At 43.2% G+C, this 23382-nt stretch overlaps 2 protein-coding genes across 4 annotated transcripts in view; one reads left to right on the forward strand and one right to left on the reverse strand.

Annotated features, from left to right (window-relative positions):
• Window positions 1-17862, forward strand: part of nek7 (NIMA-related kinase 7) — a 59162-nt gene extending 41300 nt beyond the window's left edge. For both annotated transcript variants that reach the window (XM_031739757.2, XM_039600833.1), the window contains exons 6-10: window positions 99-207; window positions 1303-1410; window positions 7057-7151; window positions 13494-13607; window positions 15655-17862. In XM_031739757.2, coding sequence (XP_031595617.1) covers window positions 99-207; window positions 1303-1410; window positions 7057-7151; window positions 13494-13607; window positions 15655-15765 — 537 coding nt within the window. In that variant the 3' untranslated portion in view covers window positions 15766-17862. The remainder of the gene's footprint in view (window positions 1-98; window positions 208-1302; window positions 1411-7056; window positions 7152-13493; window positions 13608-15654) is intronic.
• Window positions 17863-18434: 572 nt separating this feature from the next.
• The window catches only part of LOC116320210, a 32124-nt gene continuing 27176 nt past the window's right edge, over window positions 18435-23382 (reverse strand). For both annotated transcript variants that reach the window (XM_039601537.1, XM_039601538.1), the window contains 3 exons: window positions 22679-22984; window positions 19294-19323; window positions 18435-19026 (listed from right to left, as the gene is read on the reverse strand). In XM_039601537.1, the coding sequence (XP_039457471.1) occupies window positions 18911-19026; window positions 19294-19323; window positions 22679-22984 (452 nt within the window). In that variant the 3' untranslated portion in view covers window positions 18435-18910. The remainder of the gene's footprint in view (window positions 19027-19293; window positions 19324-22678; window positions 22985-23382) is intronic.

The raw sequence follows: 23382 nt of genomic DNA on the forward strand, positions 1-23382 counted from the left end.
TGTGTGTGTGTGTGTGTGTGTGTGTGTGTGTGTGTGTGTGTGTGTGTGTGTGTGTGTGTGTGTGTGTGTGTGTGTGTGTATTTGTATTTACTTTACAGCACTTTAAGAAGCAGAGAAGGCTTATCCCAGAGAGAACAGTGTGGAAGTACTTTGTTCAGCTCTGCAGTGCGCTTGAACATATGCACTCTCGGAGAGTCATGCACAGAGGTATCCACACAACCCACGCTCTTATTAACGCAAACAATTAGAGGACTTTTTCATTCATTAGAAGTCTCGGAAAATCCCTTAAATTTGTCTTTTATTTTATTTTTTGGGATTCTGTGCGACCTCGAATATTTAAGGTTCCTTACAAATCTGTGTGCACGGATCTGCTCTCAGCACGGGAGTGACAAGAAATGGACTGGATTTAACTATGAGACCCAGTAGAGCTCATATAAAATCTGATGTAATCCTGAGTGTATTATTACACAACATAATATAAGGAAAAAGAACTTATGAGTAGTTTGTGGCACTGGCTGTCAGTAAGTTTCCCAGACGTGGACTAAGCCTAGTCCAAGACTAAAAGAAACATTCAGTGAAGACGTCCACTTAAAAACAGTTTATGGTCTATAACTGTTAGTAAGTTGGATCCACGTCTGGCAACGTGAGCTGTTCAAGTATTTTTAGTAGCTCACTAAATTGAAGTGAAAATGCTGAAAAATGTTGGAAAATGTTCGGTGCTTTTCTATGAAGGTGCTTTTTAGTTCAAAGTCAATGTGCTTAAAGTGAATTTACTTTAGTGTGAATGACCATGTTTCATAAGACGGGGGCTTAAGTGTAGGTGCTAAACAATACATAGACCAGAGAACACAGTGTTTATGGGCCCACGTGCTTTCAATAGGGCCCAGTCAAGTCCCCACACACACACACACACACACACACACACACACACACACACACACACACACACACACACACACAGCTACAGGTGATGTACTTCCGTTTGGACTGACTTTGATTAGGGCTCAGGGACACTAATGAACCCTGAGCTCTGAGCTTTAATGACCACTTAGCAGAGACGGCCTATTCCAAAGCCGCTTACAGTTATACGGGAGTAGTAAATTTCAAAGCCCGACGTGGGTCACATTACCAAGGTGTTTGAAGCTATGTTAATGTCCACGTTAACTAAAGTGATATTTTCAATAATGGACTTTATGCTTCCAGTTCAGTCATGTTTATTTAGTAGAGACTAAAAGTAAAACTTTCCTGAATTAATATGAAGAAATTATCGTTTGCAAGCTGTCACTTTTCCTTCACTTTCAGATATCAAGCCAGCCAACGTATTCATCACAGCTACTGGAGTAGTTAAGCTAGGAGACTTGGGACTGGGGCGATTCTTCAGCTCTAAAACAACTGCTGCTCACTCGTTAGGTAAGTTATAGCACTCTGTACATATGTGGATACACCAACCACCCCCCACTGCTCAGTAATCTCCCAGTGTTGGATGTGTTTCATTAGGCAGGGGCAGCGCAGAGCCATGTGTCATGTAGTCATTCTGCCTGCGCCGTTCTGTGCCCGGCACCTCCGCTGGCCACTTAGCTGCTTCCTGTTACCTTGACCTTTAACCCTGACACAGATGAAAACTGAGGCTGGCGACACAGAGGTCCGATTGAGACTGCGCCGCTTTACAATCACGGTTATTGTAGAGTTGATGGGTGTGTTTGTCACGGAGGTTATTTTTGTTTAAGGAAGTGAGAACTGTCAATGAAGCTGCTGCAGTAATTAAGTCTTTGTCCATTTGGTTAATTTTAAAACGTGACATTTCATATACCCACATGTCTGCCTCTTGCAGTCAGTGCAATAGTTTTTATTGTTAAGGAACAGCGTGGTGTTAGGATGACCTGACGGCCAAGTCGTTTGGTATTAGCACAAAAAAAGTGCTTTGCATTCAGTTATTAGTTTTCTGCACTGTTTGGTGTTTTTAGTCCGTCTGGACTTCATGAACAGATGTGTCACTATTTTAAATCTTGAACATGTCAGCAGGAGTGAGGACAGAGCTTTGTGCAGATTGTGTTTAATAAAGGTAAATATATTTTAGTATAGACACAGAGGCATGCTGGCAATCTTCCCCAAGTAAGAAAAAAATGGAGTTGTGGTATTCTCTTTTTTAGAATAATTATTGGTTAAATTCATACTTTCTCTTATCTAACAAAATTCCCATTTTTTTGTTGTGTTTAAACGCATCTTAGCAACAGCACAAATAAGCGACGGCTGCTTATTTCATGCAAATTATTTTTGATATTTTATTGGGTGTTTGAGAAATACAGCCCAGAAACTGCACGTGTGCATACCTTTGTTGTGCTTGTCTGTCCTTTTTCTGCATGTTCTGTATTAAAATGGTCAAGTGATGTGTTGCTTTATTAAAATAGTCGAACGCCCAGAAAAATATAATAAAATGTGTTACAGATCATTGATGGGACTCAGTAACACTGCTTATAACTTGGCCTTTCTGCGGTACGTGAAGGTGCTATCCAGTATCCCCTGGGCAATTTCAGATACTTCATAGATTGGAAAAAGTAGGAAAAAAAGAATTCCTTGGACAAATATAAGTACTGCCGTTCACACCGTCTCACTTCCCTATGTCAGACTGTTATTACCACAAACAGCGTGCTATTCTCAGCCTCGTACAGCAGCGGCTCAGCCTTTGAGAAAGTGTGAATCACATGATCAAGTCAACAGAAGCCCTATCAGCTAAGCATCCTGCAGTGCCTGCAGAGCGGGGTGAAAGCGCCTGTGATTGCTCATTAAACGCTGAGTCCACAGCGCCCTCTTTAGGCCGACAGAGGACAAGCAGAGGGGTCAACTTGAATACCCCCGTCATTAATCTGATGCTATCAACATATTTCTTTAGATTAAATACGCAAATAATATTTTTACAATTTTTTTTGTTAATTCAGTAATATTATTAATTAAAGTTCATACAAAGTGCAGTAAACAACAAAGCTAAATTAAATCAAACCTTGGCATAAATATATTTAGTTCCATCTCTCCAGGGCTGTCTCATGGTCTTCCATGAATTTGAATAAGCTTGTGAAGGATGCATGTGAGATGTTTGAAACATTAATTGCACACATGCAGATATTTATGTATGATCTCGTTCATAGAGGCGTGTAGCGTCTATAGGTTAGTGAGACCTGTCCACGTTAGGGACTAGGAGCGTGTTGTGCTTTCGCCCTCTTTCCCTTTGACACTTCCGAATCCCTGCAGATCGCCTCTTTCTTTGCCACCTCTCTCCCACTGCTCTGTCTATAGCTTTTCTCCATCCCTCCCTCTGGTGCTTTGACTTTAGTCAGATAAGGACGAAGGTGTAGGTGAAGGAGAGAGATGGAGAAGGTGCAAGGATACTAGAATCTGAGAGTAGAAGGGAACCAATACTGAGAGAGTGAAGTGAGAAAGAGAGAAAGCAAAATGTCACAAAAGGAAAGAAGCATAAGAAATGAAGAAAGGGTGACAAAGAAACAGAAAAAGAAGTGTACAATGTCCCAGGTGTTAGAGAAGAGTGTGACAGAGTGACAGAAGAAGAGGAGAAAAAAGAAAGAAAAGTTAGTAGGAGCAGAGTAAGAGCAGAGAATATGACAAAAGTGACAGGAAAAATGGAGGAGAAGAAGGAACGCGAGAGCGAGAAAGGAGGATGGAAAGAAAAACTGTGAGGGAGAGGTGTGTGTGTCTGTGTGTGTGCGTGCAATCGCGTGGGTATGTAATGAGCCCAGCCACACAGCTGAACAGTAGAGCAGGGCGGTGGAGCTGAGATGGAGGTCCAGGCATACAGCCTGTCAGCTCCTAGGCTTTCAACTCAGCTGCAGACCCCCTACACACACGCACACACACACACACACACACACACACACACACACACACACACACACACACACACACACACAGACATTTTCTCTTTACACTCTTGCCCACGCTGAGAGAGACAGTCTTTTTGTCTCATGTATGGATGTGTCTGTGCACACAGATGCACATTCATACGGTCTGAATTTATGCACACACTCATGCAGAGGTAGATAATCATGCAGAAATTTGCAGTATACGTGCACATTAGCGTACGCAGCACCCAAACTTCCAGATATAATACCAACCACAAAAATCGAATCAATATTAAAGACACAGAGCTGCTGAGGTTACTTAGATTTAAGGTGGTTACTTGCATTTAAGCTCTATTGAAGAGAAAACGATTGAAAGCAAGAGTAGGACCAGGAAGAGGAAGTGAATAAATACTTATTACTGCCAATTGGCAGTAATATAATATACCTGTAATTAACACCTGTAATGAGAAAGGTGTTAACGATGAGTTCTGGGGGTGAACGAGGAAAAGAAAAAAACAGAAGGGGAGGATCACAGGTCGATGTTGGAAATGATTTTGGGATTTTACGCATTCATATAAAGCCTTGGTTACGTTATAGAAGCAGGCGTAGACACAGAGGCATAATATAAATGTAAAGAAAACCATAAAGGTTTCATTGGTGTGGGGCTGGTTCAGAACGGCTGCTAATGAGAAATGCAGCGATAGCTTTGGAGTGGCACACAGAGTGGAGGAGGGTTATCCTGGTAATGTAAATGCTTTACTTAGCATTAATATGACAGTGTTAATAAGCTACAATGGGTGCAGTCTAATCAATAGTTGTATCTAAAACGGGACGAGCTTTGGTTACATCTGCAGCAGATTCACGAGTGCACAGCTTTATTGTGATGGCTTCTCACCTCCTATACAACACTTATCCTGTTAGGCAGAGAATACAGTGTTGTCATTGCTATTCACAATAATGGAAATCAATCCCAACATGACTTTCAATTTATTTGCATGAATAAGTAATGTGGCCTTAATTCAGCTTGCTGAAGGAGCCGAGCCGGCGCTGCTGCCTTTTTTATGCCACTATTAGCATAAGAGAAGCTCATTCTTTTTAATCAACTAATAATGAATGTTAAGGGAGCCTGTTCAGACCGCACCATGAGACCTCACAGCACACACACACACACACACACACACACACACACACACACACACACACACACACACACACACACATCAACCTGATGACCAATTAAAACAGCAATTCCCAGTATCATGTATTCTTCCACTGGCTCTCTAGCTTCTTCTCTGCCGTGCAGATGCTGATTATTTTTGGACTGACAGGTAACACTTCATTATTCACAATCACACATTTAACAGAAAAGCATGTTTTCTCGACCCAATTAGATCTGCACCAAAATTAAAGCCGCTCGCTTTCATTTCAGTTCCCACAGACTTCAAATCTAATGCGCCCTCTGTAATAGTTTTATTAAATGCAATTACACGATTTGAGCTTCCTCAGACCTGTTAATGTGCAGAACAGCCCCGCACGCCGGCGTATGGGAACGCTAAGCGCGTGCAGTTACGACAGTTACGTTTTCGCGCAGGCTGACGTTTCTCCCGAGCTCTTCCCACTCGAGAGCTGTTCCCACCCTCCCAGCTTCCCTCAGCTGTTTGTGTGTATTTTAAACTCAACAAGTCCATAAAAACTCTTCCTCCTGGCTCTGCACGTTTCCCGTGTCACGTTTTGTTTATGTGCTTGGGGCAAGACTGATCAGGTTTGGATCAAACAAACAAAGAAGAAACACCACAACATTAAATTAATACTTTTTTTGTGTTTCGGAGCCATAAAAACACTCCTGTAATGATTTCAGTCAGTCTGTAACGTCAAGTAATGTTTAAGATTTCATTCTGTTGGTTACACCTTAGAATAAGAAAGTTAAATGAGCCGGGGCTTGGACTGTGAGGAAAGTTAACATCCTGAACCGGGGTATATGTTTTTGGTTCTTGAGGGGCTTCAATAAAGCAATTCTAGTTAGAGAGCAGGATAACAAAAAGGTGCTTCTGCTGTCGTGTTTCAGGGTTTTGTCAGAGCAGCCTTACAGTAATAAATAAATGTTCCTTATCTCATTGATGCTCCTTAACAAAAATCAAAGGGTTCAGATCTCCAACAATCTTCTGATCTCAGTGGATTTTCTGAGTGATGACATTATCTTCTCAGAGGATTCATGACTCAGCAGGCAGCGTTTTTGTTTAACTGTAGTGATGTTATTCTGAAGCGCTGTCGTCACATTAGTTACAAAACTAAAGCTAAAATCCTGCTTTGCATTAGAGGTCTGCCAAAATCTGGGCTTAGAGGGAACATCGCTTACAGTGCAACTTTTAAATAGATAAAGTCAAAACTGACCATTGAAATAATAAGAGTATGATAAAAATAACCCCTTAGTGTCAGGTTAATAATCAGCATGGAGCCTAAAAAGCATTCAAGCTAACGTTGATTATTATTGAGCATATTTAGCTGTTATGTTTATATTTAGCTGTAGTCACATGATCTGAGGTGCTTTCAGCACAGGTTATGGTGCTGGTGAAATTTCCATCTTTTAAGCATTTGTGACTAATAAAAGCCTCTGCTGGTGTGATTGGTCGACTTTTACATCACAATAAACAGAAAGCAGATGGAAAAAAAAAAGCTCGCCATCAAACTCATCCAGGGAAGCATCCTGCAGAGTGACGGCTGTATGCCGAGCCGCGGCTCCTCGTTGCGTCCAGTTGGGTGACGGTCTGATTTTCTGGAGTGCTGCCATTCGCTGTGGCAGTTTGGGATTCTTGAGTTTCAAAACCAGAACCAGAAACGGGCCCACCGCTCCCCGTATCCTCTGACTACTGTTTCAGATCATTACGGAGCCCCAGTAATCAAAAGTGATTGGTGTGTGTGTGTGTGTGTGTGTGTGTGTGTGTGTACACAGCTATGTGTTGTCTTGAACTTGCATGCATGGTCGTGTTATGTGTGCTGATATCTGACCTTCTAAGCTTATCTAAAAATGACACAGACGACACACTTTGGTACAAAAACGTGTCGAACCTCCAACCCTGTACGAGTCGTGTTGTTGTTGACGTGGAGGAAAAACAGGTTTGCAAAATGTTAACGCTCATTTTGTTTTTGTCCTGTTTCCTGTTTCGTGCATTTCTCTTCCCCCTCCCTCCTTCCCACCCTGTTCCAGTGGGTACTCCTTACTACATGTCACCGGAGAGGATACATGAAAACGGCTACAACTTCAAATCTGACATCTGGTCGCTAGGATGCCTGCTCTATGAGGTAAGCTGGGAACGTGTGCACACACTGTCACCTCGCACTCGACGGTAGGAGTGACACGAGAACACATCAGCTGACACGTGTAAACAACCCGTTCTCATCCATCATCGTGCATAAAGATATCTACACATTTTTCCACAAGTAGTAATGGGAAAAATACAAACATGCACACTTTGTTAGTAATATTATCTTCTAGCTGTTCTGTCACTGTTGTTTTCCTCTCCTCTGATCGCGGCTCGTCTCAGGCCTCGCAGTCTGGGAACCTGCTAAACATTGAGAGTCTGCTGAGTGAAGGGAACTGACATGGCCATGTGTTTTAGATGAAGCTTTCCGGTGACACTGACTAGTTTGATTAGTCGGGAGCAAACCACCACAGGGCGCTGCTGTAGACCACACTGAGTGGAGACAAGCCCAGGAGGAGCACACACAGAGGGAACAAAGGGAAAGGAGTGAGGAGCAGAACGATGATAGACACGGATGATAGCAGTCAATCTGACATTGCAGCTCGCCGGCGTTCCCGTGCAGCGCGCGCACGCAGACACACACGGCCGGGCACAAAGTCAGAAACACACTGCGGGCTGAGGAAATGCCCACATTTTCCTCCCCTCGTCTCTCCCAACTCCCCTGAGCTGCTGATCATTTGGGCTGCATTTCAACGCACCAGTGACTACACCTTCTCTAAAGCGCCTCAGGCACAGAGGTGGAGAACGCGTAAGGAAGAAGTTTGAGCTCAGCTTGCAGGTCATGGTTGCTCAGAGACCACAGTCCTTCATGCTAATTAGCTCCCCACAATGCACTGCGGCAGTGCACGTCTGTGGTTGGTTGAAGGATGTGGATGCTGTAGGTCACATTCAGTGTTTCTGTGTGTGTGTGATCGCTTGCATGGAAGCCGCTCCTGTTACTGTTAAGAAAACAGCTGGGCTGCATAGGTTGTGGCACGCCTACAACAGTCCCAGCCTTTACTCTTTATATATGTCAGACTCTGGTGTTACATTTTCCTACTGGCCGCTGTCTGTCCATTTTTTAACACTTTCATCATGTGCTGCATCCCAGGCATCGATTGTTTTCCAGTTTTATTCGGCACACAGCACTTTGATCTTTCATGCATTTCACTGGCGTCACAGTCTAGACTAAATACAGAGAAAGTAAGATGGAGACCAGCGATGAGGAGAATCTGGGAGTGAGCTCGAGAGCAAAAGTGAAAAATGGATGAGACTGTTTCGCTTTGAGTAAGCCAGAAGGCAAGGAAGAAAGATGGAGGGTGAAAAAGTTTAGGAATCTATATATGAACAATATAGGAAGCTGGAGAAGGTGAGGGAATAGGCAGAAGGAGTCATAAGAGTGAATGAAAAGAGAGGAGATGGAAGGTTTGGGAGCAGAGGGGAAGAAGTGAAAGAGGAGAGCGGGGTTATAGATTGCTGGAGCGAGGAGAAAGATGGGGGTGCTCATTCAGAGAGAAAGTACTGCAGGTACAAGAGCAAAGACAGAACTCCAGCCATCAGGTCAAGGTGAGCCATGCAAGGTGCCTGTGGAGATAAAGATTTTACAAGCTTATTGTTACCAGAGCAGTGCTCACCACGCCATGCATATTCTCTTTGAAGAGCAGTCTCTCGCCTTCCACTTGTCTTACTGAGAGGGCTCCACGGTGCATTCGTTGTCAGGAAACTTGCCTCTCTCCAAAACTCTCTTCTCCATTCCTCTTCGCTCACATCTTCTGCTTTCTCCGTATGCCTTCCTTTTCCTCACTTAACCTTCAGGCATAAGGAATTCACACAGAAATCCACGCCTGATCCCTTCGGTGCTCATTGATTTCAGTACAATAGGAGTCGAGGATCGCACTGGTTTCTGAGCGCGTGCGTCCGCGAGCGTGCGTTTGTAACCCAGGGAGTTTGAGAGAGCCTGCGTTTTTCATCCTTGTGCCTGGGGGTCAAGTTAGGGTCCAGGGGGCTGCACGTCAATACCTGGTCATTGTATCTGCATCCGTCTTCATCTCCCATTCTGTTTGATCCCCTTCTTGTTGTGTCCAACTTCATTACATCATCTGGCCCCGCCCCACGCCCTCCGCCCAAACTGTCGACACCGCCGTAAACGGGAACGCTCAGCTGGGTTGTCTCCCACGGTGACATGGTCACATGGTTGCAGGGCAGTCAAATGAGACTGCTGTCTGCTAGCGCTCGTTACAGTCCAAACCACCTCATACTTGAATCAGTAAGTCATACACACACGCACGCACGCGCACACACACGGCGCGCTCACTGTGGGTCGCCTGCTCGCATAGATCTCTTGCGGTTTCTGTTTTGGTCTTAAAGTTAGAGGAGGAGAATATGTTGAGAAGTTTTACTGGAATGCGTCTCCTTCCTGTATGGAGCGTAACCATCCGTACCTCTGACTGTGCCCCACGCCTCACGCCCCCTCCCCTCTTGTTTTGCTGGAGCTTTTACGAGGCCCAAAAACGCCGGGTCCTCTCAGCAGCTGGCGTTTGCATGTGATGAGCGGTGGCTAACCCTCGGTATGGCAGTAACAGAGATTTTTGTTTTTTAAAGGCTTCTTTCTGTGTGTTGCTGAATCTCCTCGTTTGCTCTCAGGCTACGACTGAAGCCTGAGTAAAAGTGGTTCTACCTGCTTATCTGTCAAACTTTATTAACAAAATATTATTTGTAGATTTTAATTAGGCAGTCGATTACACACACACACACACACACACACACACACACACACACACACACACACACACACACACACACACACACACTTGTGTCTAAAGGCAGGCCTGACATTGTGATGTGAAACCAAACTAGTGCTGCAGGCGTGTAGGTGCATATGTGAGAAAGAGAGAGGATGAAAACACAAATATAGGTTTTTATTTTGATACGATTTATGGTTCTATGTGTATTTTTATTTATAACTGAGGATTTGTGAGAAGCTCTTTAGTCCCAGGCCGTAAAGGCTCGAGGGATGAAGGTGGTTGGGAGGGGGGAGACGGGAGCCTCACGCAGCTCCTTTAATTGGCGTACAGGGAGAGGAGCTGGAGAGCGAGCGTGTGAGATCAATGTTAATTAAACTGGAAGGCCCTATGCAGACCTTTTAGGGAGAGATGCTACCTATACATGACCTGGCCAAATGCAGAGCAGAGAACAAAGTGGGAACGTTTGACGTGAGGCTCTTCTGTTAGTCACTACTTTATGATAGACTTTCAAACAGCTGCTTGAGGCTTACGACTTAGAGCTAAGATATAAATCAGTTAAGGTCGTGGTTTGTGTTGGGGTTTCCCTGTGTAGCCGTGATGTTACATTTCAGGACGAGGGGCTGGGAAGTGTATCGTGTCAGCGATGGTCCTCACAAATATAGAAGCACAAACCTACGTGTGTGTGTGTTTGAGGGGATGTGCGTGTGTTCTGCCACCAGCAGCTCACACCCCTCAGACAGACAGCAGGCATGCGTGTGCATTGTATGTCTCTCGAATATCAATGAAGCATACACACATGCACACACAATCGCGCACACACACCGGGGGCTCAGGGGTCAGAGAGTGAGTCAATCATCTAAACCGTTGCGACGACACAGTCTGAAAAAAGGAGCGAGTGTGTGTTTGTGTGTGTGTGGGGGTATGCATCTTTATGGTGTGTGTGTGTGTGTGTGTGTGTGTGTGTGTGTGTGTGTGTGTGTGTGAGAGCAGGGGGCCGGCAGCTGTCAGGGGCTAGGAGCAGCAGGCACTAATGAAGCAGATGAATAGTGCAAAAACTCCCAAATACAAACAGGACAGTTGACATTTTTCATCTGTCAAAAGCAGAAGATGCATGAAAATACGACGGGGTCTTGTTTAACCCTTTGCATGCTGCTGTGTGGAGTGGAGCTTTTCTTTTTTCTCCCTTTCTCTCCCTCAGTCTCACTCGCTAATTGGGGAATCTGGATTTTTGGAAACTGCTAATTCTTACATGGATACCTCAAAATATGAAAACTGAACATGGACAGAAATGTGTATTTTTACATGTAGAAATGAGTCAAGAAATGATGATGATCTTTGTCAACAAAGTCTTTTTTTTTTTTTGTATTTTCTTTTCTGTTTTTGTCTTGTTGTTGTTTTTTTTAACATGGGAATGAGCAGAGCCAGACTGCGCCTCACACTGCGCGCTTTGGCATTTTCAAGTATCGACTGTGGTTATTCAAAAGTGATTGGATTCTGAAATGAAAGGGCAAGATGTCCACTGACCTTGGTGGCAAATGACTCATAGGTTCAGCAGCCTTGTTGGGCAGATGATTTATTTACAAGCAGCAATGAATGACTAATTAGACGGTCATTTAATTGCAGGTAGTGAGCTGTTGTCTATGGAAATGCATATTAAATAATGGTCCATCAATGGCTATAGCACACTGAGTAATTAACATGTTGGAGTAATAATACCTTAACTTGATGCCACCTGTGTTAATGGCTTTTTAAATGAAGTACAATGTGTGTGTGTGTGTGTGTGTGTGTGTGTGTGTGTGTGTGTGTGTGTGTGTGTGTGTGTGTCAAATGTGGAGCACCATCTATGTGGGAAGGTGCTTTTGTGCAAACGTCCACCAATATGACTGTTTTTGTTGACTCCAGCTGTGTAACATTCAGCATCCTTCAGTCATCCTGTGTGTGCACACGGCTGCTTCTCGCCTTGGTAACGACAGGATCAGGTTTTAAATTGTGACTTTGTTAATAACAGAAGTGCATCATTGATGACGTGCATGAATATTCAGCACTGTCAGCTGCTGGTCTTGCAGTCGAGGCAGAGAGGTGCTCAGAGACAACAGAGGGAGATTCTCTTTCACTGGATGTGTTTTGTGAGCATGAACAGTATTCATGTAATAATTAACACGATTGTAAACTCTGCTGCTGTCGTCTTGATTTCCCTCCGCGGGCTCGGACAGCCGAGATCTGGCTGATGGGAAACGACGTCTTTTGTCTTTCATTGAAGGCAGCCATGATTAAACCAGCTACTTTTTACTGGTGCATTAGAAACACCAGTGCACACTGGGCAAGACTGTTTTTTGTCTCTGCAGCGCTCGACTGTACGTGTCAGCTGATGAAGAGAGAAAAATAGTCTGTGAGGTAGCTGAAATCATCCAATGAGTTTGTGTGTGACACTAGATGGCCTCCTTTTTCTTTTACCTCAAACACTTCCTCCTTTTTCTTTCTCGGTCTGATTCACACGGACATATTTTCTCTCTGCAGCTTCTCATTTTGCTGAAGGTGGTGCATTCTCACTAACCTGCTGTACTCTGTGTGGAAGCTTTGCATTTGGATTCACGTATGGAGACTTTGTTCTCATCTGTTTTCTCGCTACCAATTAGCAGATTGTCAAACACACACTGTACTTTCTCCAAGGGACACCTGAGAAATGCTTCAAATAGTAACGTGTAATCTGCCCACTGATTGGCTGCTCTTCGTTCCAGCTGCTTTTCTGAAGTTTGGAACAAGCTCATGTACTGGTCACTGGTTTTGTTACAGAAACAAGATCGGCAGCCTGCAGGTAGCAAACAAATCGAAGGGAGAAGTGTTTCTCACAAATAGACTGTACAGATGATGAGATCACCAGGAGTGATTAGATTTTGATTCTTCTCTTACTGCAACTCACAATTTCCTATTTAATAGTTTTTTGGTGCGTGAATGAAAAGGAAGCTCTGAGCACTTTCTCACACACAACAGTGATAATGACCGAGCACTTACTGCTGCTTGTTTTTCAAAGTCTGAATCAGAAAAACAGCGAGCATTTGGCGGCTGCTTGTTATGCAAGTGTGCTGCAGGCTTCACCTTTCTACAAGAGGAAGTGAGTCAGTCACCGAGTCTGGGAAAGATGGCGTGCGTCTTTCATTATTCTTAGAAAGGCAGAGAGGATCCTTCACCTCCTTCCACTCACGAGCAAAGGTTTCCATGCGCTTTCCGTTCTTCCTGCTCGTTCCCATTTGCCCTGCCTCAGCTCTGCTCGCTTGCGTTTGTTTTCTAGAAAATATACGTACTCGTCTGGCAGCGCATCCTCAGCATCGCAGGAAAGTCCACCAACCTGGAGCGAGAAGCTTCCAGTGGATTTGTTTTGTTTTGGCTGAAGTTTAGACCAGGATGTGCTGATATGTACACAAAGCTCTGCATATTGACTTGTTGTCTTCCTTTATTTTCTCCCAATCCCATAATAATCAATAGGATGCACCTCAGTAGCAGAGCTGCAGACTCTACTGTTAGCACAGGGTGCAGTGCCGTCTGCGTGCCACCTGTTGAGAGCTTGATTGGCTGTTTTACTTCCCGTTTTAACTTCACTCACTGACTGCTTGTCTTTTTCCCACTTTCTGTCTCCACGTCTTCTTATGTCTGTGCTTCAGATGGCAGCCTTACAGAGTCCGTTCTATGGGGATAAGATGAACCTCTACTCACTTTGTAAGAAGATAGAACAGTGTGACTACCCCCCTCTTCCCTCAGATCACTATTCAGAGGAGGTAAGTACTCGTAGTGATATCAGCTGCCTCTTACTTCTCTGGAACAGAGTAAATATAGACTTGTTCAGTGTTTTTAAAGCACCCGCCATAGTCTTTAATACAAATCCCCGTCTCTTTCTCTTTATGCTACTTTCCTTTTACTTATATCGAACACTTAAATTATATTTATATGTCAGTGAAATCCACCCGTCTGCCTGCGCTACAGCACAGGACGATGTTACTGTGATCTGGCTACGATTTTAGCCGCGCGTATCAAAAGCATCTGGCCGCGCTCGACAGTGGGGTGAAACTAAATGGGCCAGAGTGTCACGTTTCCCTTAGTTAACGTTAAATCGTCTGCCGTAATTCTGCGAAGACTGATCCGTGCGCAGAAACGTAATGCAGCCGGGCTGCGGTTAAAGATCACCTTATTGCTGATTAGCGCTGACATGTGCATGAATCTGCTGGCTTTCTGTTTGCGTGCCCTCTTTGTGTGGGTGGTGTTTCCCCCGTCTGTTTCTTTTAAATGCGTTTAGTGAAATGCTCATACTCTGAGTCACAGGCGTGCGTGCAGATGTAGGTATTGGAACCTTTTTCCAGTGACTCTGTGCTCAGTTATTGGCACATTTATTACATTTGCACTGTTTAAAAAAAGTCGCCTCATATCTGATTAAAGTCAAGGATGCTGTAGTGCTTTGTCATGTTTGAGGCCTGGTGCTATTAAAAATACTGCAAAATGACATCGCCTCACAGCTGACCTTGTGGTTTAGGTTTGAGTTTCCAGTCCAGATATGTCTAATAATCCCAGTATGAACCATCATGGCTCATACTTTCAGGTATGACTTTAAAGCACGCTGGTGTGGTTTTTACCTTTAGTGCCCTCCAATCTGTAGCCAGTGTGTCTGCAGTGGCTCATTTTAAATGGCTGTTCATGTCTCCAGTGAACTAGTTTGTCCTGCAGAGAGAGGCTTTGTTATACTCTGGTATTTACCTCATTAGCCTGATAAAGGCTAATTGTGAGGTGTTTTAAGCCTGTGTGTGTGTGTGTGTGTGTGTGTGTGTGTGTGTGTGTGTGTGTTTTAGTTCTTGCAAGTGTATATTTGTTACATGAGCTCTTTCCACACACACACACACACACACACACACACGCGCCACGCTGAGCCTCTGCGTTGCCCCACATGTCACCCCCATGCAGGAGAAAGGAAGACAAAGCGCAGGAGAGAGGGAATGATGGAGCGAGAGACAGGGCGATGGAGAGATGGAGATGAGGGGGGTGCCTGCAGCGCCTGTCTGGATGTAAACAATGCTCCTGAAGGATCGGCAGCAAACTGTCAGCTGCTCATCTTTGTTGTGTCATTTAACCATCTCCATCTATGCTCCCCCCACCACACACACGCCTCCCCTCACCAGCTCCCCCACCCCCCACACGCACATGAATATTTTACATATCTGCATCTCGGCGCCCTCCCCGTCTCCATTCTGTGTGACTAATTCTCAGACTGTCTGAATTTGCATCTTTGCCTCACTTTCTCGCTCACACGCACACTCGCGCGCCGATACACAAAACTCGCCCGCGCCACGCAACAGCGGCCAGGAAGTCGGCAGACGGTTACCATAGCGACCTCATGTAGATGTTTTTTCCCCTTTCTTTCCTCGTCTTTTATTATCTTTTTTTTTAATGATGGCGGTGGCTGTTCCGCCTGCGAGCCTGTCTATCTGCTCCAATCAGCCACCGCGCTCCGCTTCAAGTGGAAGCGCTGTCTCCGGATGGCAGCGGAGTGGCAGCTGTGTGCGTGTGCATGCGTGTGTGCGTGCATATGGGGGTGTGCTCAGGTAAAAGTGGATTCAGCAGACCAATAAATGATTAGCGTGCTACCCCAGCCTCGCACCTCCGTCTCAGTCGGCCTACCTGTTGCTCTGTTGTTGTTGCTATGACGGAAAAGGTCACCTAGAGGGCGCTGTTAGCAACTGTTAGATTTCTCTAGAGCTGCTCTTCTAAATTCCACAGTGGGATCTTGTTTCATCTCTGACAGTGTTTCTCTTCTTTTTGTCCCATCCACGCCACCAGCTGAGGAAATTGGTAGATATGTGCATCAACCCTGACCCGGAGAAGAGGCCGGACATCACCTACGTGTATGACGTTGCCAAACACATGCAGAGCATGGCGCAGGGCAGCTAAGCCCAGAGTTACGCACACTATGCCTTGCAGAACTCCTGTCCAGGACTCGTCTGTCTTCATTAATAGAAAACTTACTCCAGTTTCTCGTCATGAATAGCACATGTAACACGTTTTTTAATTTTCAGAGTGATCGTTCAGTCTGTAACCTTTTCTCCCCTCGAGTAAAGAATATATTATATTACCAGTGCAGCTCCTTTCCTAGACTTTAATGTGTGTTGTATCTCACCAATGTGTCGCTATGGCTTTCAAACACGTCATTCTACTCATGTCAAACTGTTTCTCAGTATACGTGCTGCTAAAGCAGAGGTACTGGAAAGAGATGGGCGCAATGTTCAGTATTCAACAGTTCAGTGCAAAATATCATTAAATTTGACCTCGAAAGCTCTCGATGACCTACAGTCGCCTCAGATGGCACAAAAAAAATAAAATTAGTGTCTAAAAATGGAGCGAAGAGACGTTCGCTCATTGACAGCAACTCTGCAGAGTCTAATTACGGTTGAAGTGTTGTTGTGTTGCACTTTTTACCCTGGTACTGGAAGGCTGGCAGGGTGATCATGTCTAATGAATGTATTAGAGAAGGAAGGATCATTTAGAGGGTAGGCTACAGCTGTGCTACGGGGAGACACGAGCAAATGTCTCCACAACACTTTGAATGTAAGTCATTGTGACGCCCATGTATTGTCTTTGAAAATATCACAGTGTGTCTTTCCTGACAGCCGAGCAGGCAAAGAAAGTGTAACAGCAGCAGTGTTACATGTGACGTTTACTTCCTCACTGATACCAACACGGTTCCCTCCATGATTGAACTAAAGAGAGATGAACTACAGCTGCAGTGTTTCGTTTGTGTCCGAGCATCAGAAAAGTAGATTAGCTACACAAAACTGTTAATGTGTAAGTCGCAGTGTGTGTGTCTTTTATGTAACAAGTGACAAGTTACTGATCCATGCTAAAAGTACAGCACAGGTAACAGCCAATCAGAGGAGAGAAACGGTTTATATGTGGGAAAGCATCTTTTATGAATTCCAACCTTTACCAAAGATTTGTACTGAGGGGGGAAACATTTAGTTGTACTGTACCTGGAAATAAACACCACCAAAGAATAACAAATAAAATCTTTTAAATGACCCGTTTGTGCCTTCAGAGGGAGACGACTTAAATAGAAACAGGAAGTTTACATAACGACAGTGGCGACACAGCGAAGGTTAGTCTGTAAACGAGGATCGATACTGCTTTCAGTGTCTTACACGTCAGCGTCTGTAAACTCGCACATCCTCTGTTTTTAATGTTTGTTTTTATCAACATTTCTGTGTTACATACAGTCCGAGGCAGCGCAGGTTATTTTGTGTTCACAGAAAATGTTGGCAGTTATTTGTCTGATGTCAAACGCAGTGTTTGCAGTTTGTGTTTGCAGTTTGTGTTTGACGTCGTTCACCTCGTCCTAGATTTTGTTCCTTCGTTGATTTCCGTTCCCATGGCGATAAAAGTGTTTCTGCTCAGTAAATCTCTTAAATTTTCATTCTTCACCTGCAGTCCTGTTAATCTCGTCTGTGTAGCACCAAAACATTGCAGTATTTTAGAGTTTTTAAAGCAGCTGTGGCACTATTTTTATTAAATATTTTGCTTTGATGCTATACAGAATTCCCATGCTTAGTGTTTTAGGGCCTTTTATGCTTTTTCTTTGAAGCATATTAATTAAGGCACCTGATCATTTATGTTAAAGTGCATTTGTAACAGCAGCAGAGCGCCGCAGATGTGGAGCAAATGTTCTGTTAATACGCAGAAACAAAGACGTCGTTTCTTCTGTTGGTCCTCACGCAGCGCTCGGTCACTTTAACCATCACGGCGCTCGTGTTGTCTGGATGTAACGCATCACAGCGCTCCACTGTGCCTCAGTCTTTTAGCTTTGCCCTGTTTATTTTCTGCGTGTCCTCCTCAGCATAGTATTGAAGAGTCCAGGTGTCGGCCACAATGCAAAGTACTGGTAATTGATATTTATTGTTTTGTTAGTTTAGTTTTCTCAGTGAACATTTCATGTCAGAAACATACCCGTGACACGCCTTGTATGCAAACTCGATGTAATAAAGCTTTCAAATTTCATTTTTCTTCCTTTTGTCTTGTTTTTCTTGGAGAAGGTTTCGATTGTGACAAACGTGCTTTCTCTGCAAAAACACAAGCAGCCAACAGCAGCTGCAGAGCTACAGGTCACGGGGCTCAAACATGCGACCCGGGGCCATTTGTGGCCCACGTCACCCCTACTTGTGGCCCATAAATAAGTTCTTTAAGAGATATTTGAAATGTTAAAAAAAACAACATTTTCTGAAATATTTCTGTGTTCTTGTTTTTTGTACTACTTGAACACTAAAGCGACCCTCCAATGAGACCACAGTGTCAGCTGTGGCCCGCAGCTCATTTAAGTTTGAGACCCTGGTTTTAATTTCGGGCTTTAGGGGCCTGGATGGTAAAACTGGTCCTTTTTACTTCATTTCAAAGTAAGAACTGGAATATTTCACTTGTAAGGATATCATAGTGTTCCAACTTAAAGGTAAGTTGTAACTTCCATTAGTATCTACTTCAGAAAACGTTCGTTCCTCATATTTGTTCAATTCAGCTCAACTTGTCATCTGTGCAGATAAATTAGGCTCATGCTGAAAACTGAACTCACTGACGTCATTTCAGTATTATTTACTGATAGAATAGCTGAATATTATAAGGATTTATTACACACCCAAGTTTTATTACAAACAGGAAATCACCGTATAAATGTAACACAACATGTAACAAGTGTCAAGTTTGCTGTAAAAGAACCTCTGATGTCATCCACTGCATTGAAGGTTTTCTACAGAATAGTTTCAAATGTAAAAGCCCAAAAATAAAATGTTAACAAATCATTTCATCTAAAGGTATTTAGACCCTCTGCAACACTTCCATGTTTACTTTTGCTTTTATTTAATAGAAGCTAGTATTTATTTTTTTCTGCTTATAAAAAGCATTTAAAAAAAAAACTGAAAAGGGAAAAAAAAAGATCTTTAAGATGTGTCAGATAAATCATTATGTTATTTATGAACTTGATGCCAGTGTGAAAGTATACGACACACGGATCTGCTCCATCAGTCTCGTCTTTCTTCTGTTAACCATCTGTGGCTGTTTAGTTTCTGGACTTGATGCATTTCAGATGGTAGATCTTGCAGACTCCCACAACCAAGGCCAAAGATGTGATGAAGGCGAAGACACGGATAACAGTGATGATGGCATTACTATTGTCTGTATGACAGCAGAATATCCAAGTGGTGACATTCAACATGTAGAATAAGACGTATATACATTTAAAATGGTATTATGAAAAGAACAGGAAATGTTTCTAGTAGGGTTATTAATATAGTTTATACAGGGAGAGTCAGCTGGTGTTAGTCAAAGAAAAAAGTGCATTTCCTCTCATGTCCATCAGAACTATTGAATGAATATACACAGATCAGACTAATGACATCAACCTCTGGCAACAAGATTACAGTGTTTTTAAATGCTACTCACACTGTGGAGGCTCAGCGGGTGTTTCAGTGGCTGCAGGAAACATTCAGATCAGATGAGAAGGTAAAACAAAATCTAAATATGTTAATATGCAACAAAAGCACGAAAATAATCAGGAAATGCACACCTTTATTTACTATACTTTTATATTTACAAAATTACAACTACAGAGTCACGATCATCACGACCTCCTAGGACCCGGCATGGCATTTTTAATTTCTCTTTGCTATTTGGGCTGATTGGGACCTGATGGAGGGCAGCACAGTGGTTAGCACTGTTGCCGCACAGCAAGAAGGTCCTGAGTTCAATTCCACCATCAGGCCGGGGTCTTTCTGTGTGGAGTTTGCATGTTCTCCCCGTGTGTGCGTGGGTTCCCTCCGGGTACTCCGGCTTCCTCCCACTGTCCAAAGACATGCAGCTTGTGGGGATAGGTTAATTGGATAATCCGAATTGTCACTAGGTGTGAATGGTTGTCTGTCCCTGTGTGTTAGCCCTGCGACAGACTGGCGACCTGTCCAGGCTGTACCCCGCCTCTCGCCCTATGACAGCTGGGATAGGCTCCAGCGCCCCCCGCCACCCTGAAAAGGATAAGCGGAAGCGAATGGATGGATGGGACCTGATGAATGTAAAAATAAATTACCTGATTTTTGCTTCTGAAAAAAATAAATAAAATCCACATATGAGGACATTAGTTTTAAATTTCAATAGAACAGTGGCAGTATAATGTCCTCATAAGTGGATATCAGGCCCTATTAGAGCAAAGTTTAGTATTTTGGTCTAGACAACCCAAAATATGATGTCCATATGTGTGGACGCCAAGTCCTAGGAGGTTAAAATTCAAAGGCAAAGACCATGCCTCCTGTAGAGTACGGTGAGGATATGGAAAGACTGCTCAGTTATACATGATATTTTTTTTCTTTTTTTTACTTTACTTTGTTGAAACACTGAACACCATATATGAGTCAATCAAGCATAAAAAGGCACTTAAATCAAAGTAATAACCAGTTTTGTGATTCAGTCTAACAGACAACTTAGCAAAGAACCAATTTTAAACTGTATCTACAATTGAGTGAGCCCATTGTAAAAACAAATAATTGTTCTCTTTTATTTTGTTGAATCTATGAAAAATGTCAAAGATTACACAATTCGACAGCATGAAATTGGAGCAACAAGGTGATTCCCAAAAAGTAATTAGCTTAAAACTCGGCATAGTTCAGCATGGTGTGAGTGTGTTCTTAAATATTTGAGGTCGAGAACAAAAGAAGTCCTTAAAGATGGTCTAACAGTTTATTTACAGCAGATGAACAGTATCTGAAAGTCATGTTCCCAAGAAACTGGTGTTGGAGAAACAGGAAAAAATCCAGGGAAGATCTGACTGAAAGACACATCTGACACATCTGGGGCGATCGTGGCTCAAGAGTTGGGAGTTCGCCTTGTAATCGGAAGGTTGCCGGTTTGAGCCCCAGCTTGGATAGTCTCGGTCGTTGTGTCCTTGGGCAAGACACTTCACCCGTTGCCTACTGGTGGTGGTCAGAGGGCCCGGTGGCGCCAGTGTCCGGCAGCCTCGCCTCTGTCAGTGCGCCCCAGGGTGGCTGTGGCTACAATGTAGCTTACCATCACCAGTGTGTGGATGACTGGTTGTGTAAAGCGCTATACAAATACAGGCCATTTACCATTCAGTTAGCCTTTCTACTATTTACTGAAACCTCAGCTGGTCTCAGTGGAAGGGCGGCTTCAAGAAGCCGTTCATAAGGAAAAGAAAAGGTGGGAGAAAATGCTCAGATATGCCACATCACACAATAACTGGACTAAAAAATCAGTGGCTACAGGTTAGTAATTATAGTAACTACAGATCTCAGGAGAGATGTACAATCTGTGAGTGTCTACAGCAGGGCTGTCCAACTCCAGGCCTCAAGGGCCAGTGTCCTGCAGGTTTTAGATCTCACCCTGGATCACATGTTGAGGAGGTCATTTAGCCATTTATATCTGCTGTGTTGTATCAAGAACACATCTAAACCCTGCAGGACTCTGGCCCTCGAGCCCTGGAGTTGGACACCCCTGGCCTACAGCCATCTGTACCACTGCATTTCTGCCAGTAGTGTTTGAGATCTGGACTTCAACATTACTGAAGCAGCGTGGGATCATCTGGACAGAGGAAGGAACAAAAGAAACATCTAAAGAAGAGCTTTGAATGTCCTTCAAGAAGCCTGGAGACCTGGTCCAGAAGAAGAAATGATGAGAAAGTTTGTCTGTGAGAGTTCAGACTGTGTTGAAGAATAAATGTAGTCACACCGAACACTGACTTTTAAGCTCGTTAGAATTGTGCAAACAAACCTAACGTACCATGTTTCTGTCAATGCTTGGAGATATTTCAGTAAATTCATATTCCATATGAAGAAATGAGGGTTAGTTACAATACTGTTGAGTACTCGTGCATCTGCTCTTGATCCTTTTCTATGGCTCCCAATACTATTTCAAATCCAAACTAATGGGAAGATGCATCAATGCTGAGTGGTTGATATAGGATAACTTCTCTCTTAAAGCTTCATGTAGGAGAATAATTTAAAGAGTCACAACACAGACTCAGACATTTAAACCAAGTAGAGTTTGTAGTTTTATCCATGCTGGTCTGACATCAACCACCAACAAATGATGCAGTGTGCGTCTGGTTTGTGTTACCTTAAGAATCAAATGTCTTACCGGTAGTTGGTTCTGACTTTCCAACAAACTTAATTCTGAGGTCAAGAATTTTGCATCGTGACCAGATATCTGCATGTGTTGACTGGCCTGGGAATGCCTCGAACAAGCTAGAAGACTAACTTAATTTGTACTTTATAATCATATAATTTTGATTATAAAGTGTACAAGTCATTATCCAATGATCATTTTTGACTGAAACAGGAGCATAGTTTACTAAATTAACTTCATGTTGTCTCTGAGGTCACAGATCAGTGGAGCTGAGCGCTGTTTTCTACAGACTTCTGTAAAACTAGACTAGTAGACTTTCTGAAAACAGAGGCTTAGCCCACGTAGAGAAAGAGACTATTTTCAGACTTAGAAATGGCCAAAATCTTCATATATGATCTGTGAGTACTTGTGGATTTAAAGTAGGTGAGACAGAACACTGATCGAGCACTACTTATTAATCAGCACTCGATTAATAGCTAAGCTACATAAATCTGATCACAGTTCCATACATCAGAAATATTATATTTTAGTTATTCAGAGGTTGTTTAAGGACACTGGGTAGTTTAAACATGTGCACTGTGGGGAAAAGATGAGATATTTCATCACTGAAACTTAGTAACTCTGCATGTTTTCACTTCATATAGTACAGTTGGTGTCATTTCCATTGTGTGTAGTTTATAATGATGACAAATGTCCTTACCTGTACTGTGTGTATTCTTCTCTTCAATGAACAGCTGCACTTCATTACTTTTTATTGGGATGACACCAAGTAAACTGGCCCAGTAGGTGTTACTGTGGCTTAGAGTGAGATTTGTGATGTGGTAAAATACAGAATTCTTTTGGGGGTAAATATCAAAGGAACTTTTCCCACTTTTAAAATCATCAATCTTTTTCTCGTCTGTTGTATAAATTCCAATTTGACTGTTTTCAGTAATGCTAACGTTGAATGTAAATTGAAGGGTGATGTTGCTGCCAAGGATCCCGATGACTTGTGCATGGCTGGGGTCTGTATGGAGACAGAAAGTAAAACACTAAGTAGCAGCAAAACAATTACTTAGTTATAAACAATGTGACACATTCAAAGGCCACTGTATAGTTTGTGCTTACTTCATAACAATATGTACAGTTTATATTATTATTGTGTTATAAATGTTGATGGGCCTGCATTAGTTTATAAATCCTATTTTGTTACATAATAATAATAATAATAATAATAATGATGATAATAACAACAATGAATTATAGATCAGTGATCCTTTCAGTTGATCTACAACGAGCAGCAAACTACAGAGCACCACAGGTCAGCTGATCCTCTCCCATTCACGCACGCACATAAAGTCTCAGTACTTGGTCTCCAGTGCCCACCTACTGCTACAAAAGACAGTCAAGTGTTTTCAATATGCT

This window comes from Oreochromis aureus, linkage group 17 (genome assembly GCF_013358895.1).
Source record: "Oreochromis aureus strain Israel breed Guangdong linkage group 17, ZZ_aureus, whole genome shotgun sequence".
Taxonomy (NCBI): Eukaryota; Metazoa; Chordata; class Actinopteri; order Cichliformes; family Cichlidae; genus Oreochromis; species Oreochromis aureus.